We start from the raw sequence: 10,524 nt of genomic DNA on the forward strand, positions 1-10,524 counted from the left end.
TGTTATTAATGTGATGATTGCATTCCCTATAATGTCCAGGACGGATAATGGTCGTTTTTAACTGAGTGACGTTGATTGAAAAACTTTTTATGTTACGTGCACTTTGTGATCGTGTGAATTAAAGTTGGCACCATTGCACGAAAGGATACATTTAACTTGGGTAAAAAAAATAGTAAAAAAAACGGAATTCAAACTCTGCTATTAAGTTCGCATTGAAACAAAATAAAATGAAATAAATTGAAGTTATTTTCTCACACATAAATTCGGATTTATGAAGATAGAATTTTCCTAAAATAATAGGGCGGTTTATGAAATAAAATTGTGCGTGGGCAATCCTTGCATACTTATCTTAAACGTCATCGAATAGCGGAAGCGGAAGTAAGTTCTCCCGGTGCGCTGTTGTTGCGTTCAAAGACCTCGTAAAATTACAATTTTGCAATGTTAATGGGCAAAAATTTGGGTGTTTTCATGAGTGGGAGGTATAACTCATCTTGATTAAGTTCTTAACTTAAAACAGGAAGTTTAAAACAGGAAACAATCAACCGACTTGCAACGGGGTCGTATGGCTTCTTTTGGCAAAACAGAATTACGTAAAGGCAACAGCTTTGCCTACTTCCTATGCTCCGGAGGTTCAAAACAAAGCGACCATGACCGCTGTTGTTGTCCGCCGCCTCGCTGCTCTCTCCGGGGCTTCGGCAGTGGCACTCGGGGCATATGGGGCGCATGGTAGGAGTTCCATATCATCCAACTTTGCGACTTGTTTATTGGCTGTAATTGGGTTGTTTCACTTTATCTTTGCAGGTTTTAAACACAGTGACCCTGATGATTACCAAAGAGTGGTATGATGCGTTCTTTTTTTTTTGTCAATTTGTTTTTTCAGATGGACAAACTTAGTCTGACCGCTCTTTCCTGTGTATTTGTGCAGCTATTTGAAACAGCTAACAAGTACCATTTCTACCACAGCCTGGCCCTGCTGGGTGCTGCTCACTCCAGCAAACCTGCAGTTGTGAGTTAACTTTTCAAGAAACTAGAAATAAGTCGATTTGAAATATGCCTCCGGTGTGCAAAATAGGTGATGGCAATTCAGGTGTGCACGTTGAATAAAGTGACAGCTCCTCAGCAGGGGTTACAACATGTGGCGTCATCCTAAAGTTTGGTTTTTGTCCAAAAAGAAAAAAAAGCTGGCTGGACTTTGTACGACACTGCATAGTTGGTCATGAATATTGCACAAGTGGGAGCTCTCTTCACCAACTGTCAACATCATCTTGGTCTAACGTATCCTCTCTTTGTCATAACAAAGGCCGGCACTCTTCTGATCGCCGGGATGGGGATGTTCTGCGGATCGCTCTACCACCAGGCCATGACGGGAGACCCCGGCCTTCGTAAGGTGGCCCCCATGGGAGGCATGGCGATGATTGTGGGCTGGCTGGCGCTCATTCTCTGACCTGCTGGATGTGTGTGTGTTTATAATGTAATAAAGCATGTATAGACTTTGATGTTTGGAATAAAAATATGACTTACATGGAACAATTTAAGTGGATGTGCTCACCTAAATTTCCGAGTGAATGTCAGGTTTTAAAGTAAGACTTCGAGGGTGGTTTAGGTAAGATAAGATGCACGGGCAGCCAAATCTAATATGCACATCTGGACTTTGCCATATCTTCCAGTTACACCCTAAGTACTATAACTTCCCCCCCCACCCTGTCTCAAATGATGATCGTGAGCTCCTCATGCAGCTACTTAAATGATGGTCAGCGCCAGCAAGCTTCCAAATTGATGATTCCTCACCTGAGCGGACACCAATGTGAGCTCTTATGTTCCCAATCATCTGGCCTCTGTTTGCTGCAGCTCAGGGATGATGAACAATAAATGACAAATAAATCCCCTCCACAAGTTTGGTACAGGTAGACACCTGTCTCTAGATTTTCTAGGGAAAAAGCATGGGCATAAATTAAGCCAAGCTATGTATAATAATAAAATACCGCTTTTGTGTCAATCTGTGGCACATTGGGGACAAGGAAGTGAGGGGAGGAGCTTCATTTCGTTGGGCTATAGCAGTGCTTCTCAAATAGTGGGGCGCGCCTGGAGAACAGGCTTTTTTTTTTGGGCAGTACTAGAATAAAGTGTAATTGCGCATCTTTACAGCAGGGGGCAGTGGCGCTCTCATTGTTACTTCTGTGACGTTTGCGACAGAGCAACATTTTACGACTTACAAGACAAGTTAGGATAGTCACGGTGGGGAGGGGGGGGGGCGCGAACAGTTTTCTTCTTGCTAGGGGGGGGGGGCGTAACAGAAAATAATTGAGAAGCACTGGGCTATAGCCATGTCGAATAGAAAATTGTTTTGCTGCCACCTTGTGGCACCTACTGGTAATTAGAAACTTTTTTTGGGTGGGCGTCAACCGGATGGAGCAATGAGTGAGTTGATGTTGAGTTGGCCGTATTTGAGCGTGAAATGTTAATACACGTTAATTGGTTCAATTAAAAAAAAAAAATCAAGTCTGCACATATTTTGCCATATATCTCATTGATTAGGAAGTGCTGGCGAAAAATGAAGCCCCTTCCAACATTTAAGTTGTCCATCCCTGGTTTGACCGTAATTATATGTTGTGTATAACCAACAGTAGTGGTGGGAGCCAATCCAGGCATTCCTGCGCACGCATTGAGCCTCGCCTCGCCTCGCCTCTCGGAGCGCCTTCTCAGTCAGAAGCAGCAGCAGCAGAAGCTCGCTTGCGTGCCACCCTCCGCCGCTTAATCCCCCTGGGCTGGATTCTCCCGGGGAGCGAGCAGGAAAAGCCGTTTTCTAGCCGAGCGGCGCTCATCGAGGACTTGTTGGAGATGACAGCTGACCAGGGCGGACTGAGACGTAGGCAGCGAAGCACCCCACGCCGAGGAAGTTGCCGTGTGACTGGTGTGCTTCCTTCCCAGCTTTAGGTTGCGTTCTTGTTTTGCTCTTGCGTGATTGTGAGGCTTGGAGGGTTCCCACTGCCCACTTGGACCCCCGCCCGTGTCACCCCCCCCCCCCCCCCCCGCCCACCACCTGTCAAGTTAGCTAGCATGCTAGGTGGCTAAATTGGCTAATAAAAGAAATGAGCAGCTGTGGATTAAGTCAAACGCAGACTGTGGTTCGTCGACACCATTCTCTCCAATTATGTCACGCCTCTATTAGCAAGTAGCCACATTAGCCAGAGTGCACTCATGCCAAGAGAGCTAATTAGCTTTGCGATTAGCTTAGCCATCTTGCTAATTTAGCAAGTTAAGAAGGGGCAGAGGCCGTGTTGTTTACAAGTCGAATCGTGTTGCTGACGTTGCACTTCTGTCTTTTTTGAAAAGTCCCATTGCATAGCGTGATGGCTCGCTCAGATATTACGATGCTCACGTAGTTTGATGTCATGTCCACCAATGCGAATCACAGTCGAGTAAAAATAAAAACTTGAGATGACTTAGGTTTGCATTTGCGAATGCACCAAAAGGTTGAAATGTCCCACATTAAAAGTCTTCCGTAAACGCACCAGAGTACCAATGAGTATTTAAATGTGCAAACATCTTTTTGCTTTGTCTTGATTTGACAACCAATTTATTTAAAATATTGACACCTCGTTTATCTTTAAAGTCCTCAAAGTTTTACCCTCAGTAAAGTAAATAGTCTCACACCCCCAAGGAGGCAGACTAATTAAAACTTAAAGGGTTAATTAAGCATGAGACGTTTTGCAAACGTCTGCTTTCACTTTGGAAAGGATTGATCAATATTTCAGCTAATTTTCTGCACTTTCAATTTGAAACGGTGTCCTGTCTTTTTAAAATGGGATGAAAATTAAACCAAAATGATCGTTTATTAATTTAAACAGAAAAAAAAACCTTTTCAATGAATCTAATGTTGCATTTAGAAAGATTATTTCCAGACCTTCCAAAAACCAGAGCTTGTCTTTTGTATTTGTTTGAAACCCTCAGTGCTGTCCAGATGGAGTCCCTGATGAGCGCTGTGTCGCCTCGCTCCCCGGCGCCCGGCAAGAAGCTCTCCGAGGTGGACTTCCGTTCGGGCACGACCCTGGAGCAGCTGTCCACTCAAGTGTCGGAGCTGGTCCTACTGGAGCAGGGTGGCTTTGGCGACCAGACCGCCTTGGAGGTCCACACGGCCAAAGATTTCATTTTCAACATGTTAGGTGCGTCAAATCCTTTTGCTCATCCCTGTGAGGTTTCAAGTTGGGTGAGGAAAAAAAAAATGCCATTCTTTCTTCAGGTTTAGTCCAGAAGGTGGATCAGCGCCTCCCGGTGGCCAATGAATACCTGCTGCTGTCCGGAGGTGCACGAGAGGGCGTCTTGGACCTGAATCCGGAAGACCTGGGCAACTATGCCAAAGGTGCCGACTTTGACCTGGACTTCACCCTCCTGGTGCCGGCCCTCAAGCTCCACGACCGCAACCAGCCCGTCACGCTGGACATGAGACACTCGCCGCCGTGCCACTCGTGGCTCAGCCTGCGCCTGTGCGACTCCAACATCTTGTCCCGCTGGAGCGTCTGCTGCCAGGAGGAGAGCGGACTTCCTGCTGAGGAAGATGAGGAGGAAGAGGGGGAAAGGGGTAAAGAGAAGGCGCAAGGCTAAGGTGAAGGAATTTCGTATTCACCATCCCTTCCTTTTCCGGCGTAGGAAAAGGCTCTATCCTGTCGCTAGACTCGCCTCAGTCTCTGGATGGGTGCTACTTCTCCCCCACCCTGGTGACAGACTGGTTCTGGGGGGTGGTGAGCGAGGCGGTGGACGAGCTGCGCCGAAGCCCCCAGAGGGGCATCCCCACCCCGGAGCGACTGGAGAGGAACGGACCGCTTGTGAGCATCATCCTTCAGGTACGGTCGTGGGCTCATTGGGACCGCCGTAGAACCGAGTCGGGCTCCTTCAAATGACCGAGCAGATTTCCCAACCTCGGTCAGGCGGGCTCTAGCAGGGTGCTGTACGACCTCCTGCCTGTGGTGTCCTTTCGGGGATGGCCTGCCGTGGCTCAAGGCTGGCTGACGGCGAATCACTTTTGGGACGGCAAAATCACAGAGGAGGAGGCTATCGCGGGCTTCTACCTGCTGCCTTACTGCTCACCGCTGGGTGGGCGGCCCGACCGGGAGTGGCGGCTCGCCTTCTCCCGCAGCGAGGTACTATTCAGTTTTTGTGCTCAAAGAAAAAATAAATACATATAGAAAAGATACTCGGTCATAAGGGTTAAACGGATCCATCTCGGTTCTGTAATCCAGGTCCAGTTGAAGAAGTGCATCCCGTTCCCCATGGCGCAAGCTTTCCAAGCCGCCAAGGCGGTGCTGTCTCGCATCCTGGCCCGTCCCCGTGCAGGCCTCAGCCTCTACCACCTGCGCACGCTTCTCTTCTGGGCCTGCGATCGACTTCCCTCCGCCTATCTGTCCTGCCTCGACTCGGACACGCCCGGCCGTCTCTTTCTGGGTCTCCTGGATGACCTGGCGCACTGCATCCTGGGTAAAAACTGCCCCAACTACTTCCTGCCACAGTGCAACATGCTGGAGCACTTGACGGACAGCCAGGCTCTCCTGGTGGCCCGTAAACTAGCCCACGTGCGCTCCGATCCCAGCGAGCACCTGCGGGCCGCTCTGGACCAAGCCCGCCAGGCGGGCCAGCTCAAGAAGGAGCTGGCTAGCAGCGCCAACGGCTCTCCGGGCCACCACCCCGTCAACGGCATCATCTCGCCTACCGAGGACAAGCTGGCCCAGCGTTTGCAACAGCTGGTCACCGAGAACCCCGGCAAATCCATCTCGGTCTTCCTCAACCCGGACGACGTCACCCGGCCGCACTTCCGCATCGACGATAAATTCTACTAACGTCGCTTGAAGATGGAAGGAACCGAAACGCCGTCAACAAGCCCGGATCCCGCCGGGGCTGTTGCCAAGGCAATCGCCGTCTCCGAACGAGCCGACATTAACAACGCTGACGGGGGGCATGCCGGCGAGGCCTCAGTGAATTCCATACGCTCCAAAAAATAGGGGCCTAAAATGTCCCCCGCCGGGGGATTCTTCTTGATCCTTTTTCCATTTTATGATCGGCGTGTGATGTTCACAATCAGAAAGCAAGAACAGCGCGAGGATGATGGACCCGAATGTAACGTAACGGCAGAGAACCTTCCGCGTCCCTTCTGGCTAACGTCCGACGTTTCTCTTCTGGTCGTCTTTCTCAGGGGCCGAGAATCCGTACATTGCCAAACGGAAGCTCTTCTTTCGCTTTGATGAACAACGGAACGTACCAAAGACAACCTCGCACACAGGAAGCGGCCACAGCATTTGTCCCCCCCCCCCCCCCCAAAAAAAGTCTTTTCTCTCAAGGTAGTGTCTTTTCTCTCATCCAGTAAAATAATTTCTATGTAATGACTTGATTTTATACGGGGTGAAGAAAGGCACAAGTTTACAAGACTGAATCAAAGCTGCTGTTTCTCTACAAGTTGGATGTGTTTACCGTTGTTAAGCTACCGTGCGTGCGCGGTGACTACCAAAGCGTGTGCAGAATGTCGACTGCGCTGCATTTTCAGTACAAAGACAAAATCGCGCGGCGTGCATTCGCCGCGATTTTCTCGGTCATCTCGCTGCTTTTTAGACTCGCACTGCTCAACTCGATACGTTCATTTTAGTATCTCCAAAGTGCTAATCATGATTGTTCTCACTTTGGGCTGTAACATGACTGATTCAATGTATTTATTCTTATCACTTGATTCTGAGGGCTTTTCATTGATCAGTTTGAGCTGAAAGTATCAATAAATAAAGACCATTTGAATCATAAAACATCTACTTATCAAGTTATTGTTGATGATGGATGTCATGAGAAGTGAGGACAGTTCACAGCAGAAATGCAAATCATTCTAGTCAGTAGAGGGCGCCACTGTTGTCATCCAAAATGAAATTCGAAAGACGGCAAATTGTTTACAAAAGCTTTGCCACAGCGATCGTTTAAGATGAGTGTTAGTGCAGTGAAGTGAACTTCACCGGGTTTTATAGTAGACGCGAATACATTGCTATAACTAAGTTAATACATTTGGAAAATTAAAAAAAATGGACGCAAATCAAAGTGCTGTACACCTGCATAAGTGTGCAAACGAAGAACTATGGAAAAGCCACCGTACAGTCACGAAATGTTATACAGGACAGTATGTAATTAATAATTAACATTTCACAATAATAGAAATAAAATTGTATCTAATCTGTCAGAGAAAATCATTGTATAGCCTCCTAAATATTATAAAAATGATGTAATTTATTATATATCGCAAATGGCCTCGGGAGAGCTTTTGTAACATTTAGCGACCGTTGCGTTGAGCCGCATCAAAAACGGACAGAATAGAAAACATTGAGCCTAAAACAGATAGAATGAAAATAAAGCTATTGATCAATCGATTGATAGCTCGCCTGGTGATTTGCAGGTTACACTGGATCTGAGTGTGCTTATGTCGGTCGCTTGTGAGGAACCATCCCAAATCAGATTTTTCTATCGACACTTTTTCGCGTATGTTTCAGCCACTCACCGTTTCAGAGGTCACGACTTGGTGTGTGGGTTGAGAAGCTTGCGGAAGGCGCACAGAAGCTCTTGGCCCTTCTGGCCGCCGCTCGTAGCGTTGACAAACACCAGCAGGGGGTTCTTGAAGTTCTTGAAAATTCAATCGGTGCAAACGTACTCACTGCTAAAAACATCCTTGTTAGGCCCTTTTTGTGCCAAGCAATGCTGGCTGCGTGTGTTTCATTGCAGCTCACCACGACTGACAGATGGGGAACGCTAGGGCCAGGCACCGTCTTCCTCTTAAAGTGTCCAGTCACTCAAACGTGACATCTTGTTCTCCAGCCTCGTTGTCATCAACACCCACACCAATTTGCGACACCTGTTTGCCATTGACCTTGTGACCTTTTGTGGCAGGGCTGAAATGCAGTGCTATCTTTCTTATTGTTGTTGTGAGTTCATTTTAAAGGCCAATAAAGGACTTTGCAATTAAGCAGCAGCAGCTGAGCTGGGCACTCCTCATTCCATTCTGGCACAAAAAGAAGAAAAAGAAAATTCAAATCTATTCAGGAAACGTCTGTTCCCAAATTGATAGCAATTGATAACTGATGCCATCTTGCAGGTGCCACGTAAAAGTGAGCCGGGCCGTCGTTTCGGTGTTCCCGTGAACGAGTGAGTGGATGTCATTGAAAATAACAATTGTGGATTCACAGAGAGTACAATTTCTAATGGAGGAAGGTTCAGGACGGTGCTGGCCCGGCGGCGGCGCGGCAACTTTTGATAACCTTGAATGAGACCAAGACACCATGAGAGTGCTGCAAATAGAAACATTTGTTACCAGCAGCATCCTGTCAGAAATATGTCTGGAACAAATTTAGGTTCTGAGAAAAGGGAGATAAGAAAACGAAACCTAACTCACACACACACACACACACTCACGTACACACACGTGCACATACACACACAATCAGTCACTTAGGTGCTCTCGTGAATGAGTGAGCGTATGTCACTGAAAAAGACAATGGTGGAATCACAGAGAGTAAAATTCCAATTGATGAAGATTCAGGACAGCAAGGAAACGGTGCACCACTGAATGACCTTCAATATAACTAAGACGGCCTGAACATCATGTACTGGAAACAAGGGAGGAGAGCAGAGACAAGAAAGCGAAACTTAACTCACAGGCAAACCGATACATATTAAGGAAACGTGTGCTCCCAAATTGATACTTGTCTTGTGCCTGGTGGAAAAGTACATACTGTACTGGTTAGAGATGCACCGATCCGATATCTGGATCGGATATCGGCCCCGATATCAACAAAATAGATGGATCGGGTATCGGAAAATGCAGCCGATCTGTGAGCCGATACTTTCCTTAATCTATTGGGACGCGGGCTACGTCATACGTCAGCAGCACGTGTGCCGCATGCCACGAGAGTTTTCTAAACAAACGCAAACATGGAGCGAACGTTCGCTTCTCTTCCCCGGGTTGCTAAGCGGACGTCAAACCCTGCGCGTTCGCTTCTCTTCGGGTTGCTAATGGGACGTCAAAGGCTGCGCGTTCGCTTCTCTCCCGAATGGGGGGGGGGGGAGGCTAATCGGATGTCAAACGCTGCGTGTTCGCTTCTCTTCCGGGGGGGTGTTAATGGGACGTCAAACGCTTTGTGTGGCGGGCTCCATCTAGTGTGGAAACTGAGAAGCTGAGCTCAAGCTTCTTGTGCGGGCCATATTCAATTATGTTTTCAGAATTTGCTGCGGGCCAATAAAAACTGGACCGTTATTTTGGACACCCCTAATTTAGAGCAAAGAACTGTGTAGTCTGCCTGATGCCATTGCCTTTGGTCTTTTCTGTTCCACATGTAGAGTTATGTAGCTTGTTAAGTCAACCATAATATCGGATCGGTATCGGGTATCGACCGATACGCAAAGCCACGGCATCGGTATCGAAACTGAAAAAGTCGGATCGGTGCATCTCTAGTACTGGCCCAAATATAAGACAACCCCGTGTGTCAAAGTCAAAGAAATCGAAATAACCTTCCCACTATCCCACGGTGACAAGATACATACAAGTAAACAACACAAAAAAATACAAACAATGAATAAATAAGAGTGATGAATAAATAATAAATCCATTTTTTGGGGGTGGGGGGATCCTGAGACAGCCCCAATAGCATGCTGGCTAATCGGGAGAGACGAGGGCCGCTCCCATGTGCGGCCGGTGGGGGCCATCATTTGATCGGCTACAAATGAATGAAATTTTAATCTAACTTTTAATTCAATGCATTTTCAATTTCACCATATTCGGAACTACAACACGCATTTTGCATCGCAGTTCTCTTCCCGGTGTCTCAAGTTGGGCGATACCACCCAGGCTGTGATGTACCGAAGTCAAATTCCTTGTTTGGCACGCTCAAACGTGACGAATACAAAAATCTTGAACATAAAACATAATTCAACTGCTACAGTAGCCTATTTGTTATATATTTTAATGATGTATCATCTTTTATTTTCTGTTATAGTCACCCGTGGTCAGCGCTTAAATATAGTGGACGCGGCGGTATTCCACTATTCTGTGCGCCTGCCATTGGGCCGGTTGGATTTGAAACTCCCGGGCTGCAAAATGGTCCCAGCACGCCACTGGACACCCCAAGCGCTTGGTTAAAAACCGCCGCTGCCTTTTCAGAAGCCATCCTTCCTGCTACGTGACAACCTGCTCATTTGCCTTTTTTTTTTCCGCAAGCAACCCCCCTGATGTGATGAGAAAATGTCGGCTGATTGAGTGAGCCAATGTTTTTGACCTTTCAGTCAGTCGACGTCGTCATGAGCTGCTTCCACTTTGACTGATGTCGAGTAAAAAAAAACAAAAAACTTTTACACATGACTTGGCTTCACTTTAAAACGTAGGTTGAGGTGACCCGAAAGGTTGTTCCCATTTTTTGCTTGCGTCCCCTCTTTCCCATAGCGAATAAAATCAGTGGTGTCCAAAGTCTGGACAAAGGTGGCCAAATAGATATCGCGTTCCATCGCTCAAAGACG

General features: G+C 47.3%; 2 protein-coding genes across 4 annotated transcripts; both read left to right on the forward strand.

Annotated features, from left to right (window-relative positions):
- Positions 1 to 426: 426 nt before the first annotated feature.
- On the forward strand, positions 427 to 1,535 carry tmem256 (transmembrane protein 256). The gene is made up of 4 exons (XM_061280901.1): positions 427 to 726; positions 802 to 839; positions 926 to 1,006; positions 1,301 to 1,535. Exons 1-4 carry the CDS (start codon positions 648 to 650, stop codon positions 1,442 to 1,444), a joined length of 342 nt encoding a protein of 113 aa, XP_061136885.1. The 5' UTR covers positions 427 to 647; the 3' UTR covers positions 1,445 to 1,535.
- A 1,095-nt stretch (positions 1,536 to 2,630) lies between these two features.
- tmem102 (transmembrane protein 102) lies at positions 2,631 to 6,782 on the forward strand. Of its 3 annotated transcripts, none has more exons than XM_061284894.1 (6): positions 2,631 to 2,911; positions 3,952 to 4,163; positions 4,241 to 4,579; positions 4,648 to 4,841; positions 4,926 to 5,138; positions 5,238 to 6,782. In XM_061284894.1, exons 2-6 carry the CDS (start codon positions 3,962 to 3,964, stop codon positions 5,829 to 5,831), a joined length of 1,542 nt encoding a protein of 513 aa, XP_061140878.1. In that variant the 5' UTR covers positions 2,631 to 2,911; positions 3,952 to 3,961; the 3' UTR covers positions 5,832 to 6,782. The 3 variants fall into 3 exon arrangements, with proteins under 3 accessions (XP_061140878.1, XP_061140884.1, XP_061140892.1); XM_061284900.1 differs by having other exon boundaries at positions 2,644 to 2,934; XM_061284908.1 differs by having other exon boundaries at positions 2,644 to 2,866.
- The last annotated feature ends 3,742 nt before the right edge of the window (positions 6,783 to 10,524 follow it).

The sequence above is a fragment of the Syngnathus typhle genome, linkage group LG1, assembly GCF_033458585.1.
Source record: "Syngnathus typhle isolate RoL2023-S1 ecotype Sweden linkage group LG1, RoL_Styp_1.0, whole genome shotgun sequence".
NCBI lineage: Eukaryota > Metazoa > Chordata > Actinopteri > Syngnathiformes > Syngnathidae > Syngnathus > Syngnathus typhle.

Bases quoted from the DNA above. Each gene is read 5' to 3' on its own strand.
- tmem256 (XM_061280901.1), top strand. From the start codon at position 648: ATGACCGCTGTTGTTGTCCGCCGCCTCGCTGCTCTCTCCGGGGCTTCG. The intron at 840-925 runs GTATGATGCGTT...GTATTTGTGCAG, and splicing joins CTGATGATTACCAAAGAGTG to CTATTTGAAACAGCTAACAA. The intron at 1,007-1,300 runs GTGAGTTAACTT...GTCATAACAAAG, and splicing joins ACTCCAGCAAACCTGCAGTT to GCCGGCACTCTTCTGATCGC.
- tmem102 (XM_061284894.1), top strand. From the start codon at position 3,962: ATGGAGTCCCTGATGAGCGCTGTGTCGCCTCGCTCCCCGGCGCCCGGC. The intron at 4,842-4,925 runs GTACGGTCGTGG...AACCTCGGTCAG, and splicing joins TTGTGAGCATCATCCTTCAG to GCGGGCTCTAGCAGGGTGCT. The intron at 5,139-5,237 runs GTACTATTCAGT...TCTGTAATCCAG, and splicing joins TCGCCTTCTCCCGCAGCGAG to GTCCAGTTGAAGAAGTGCAT.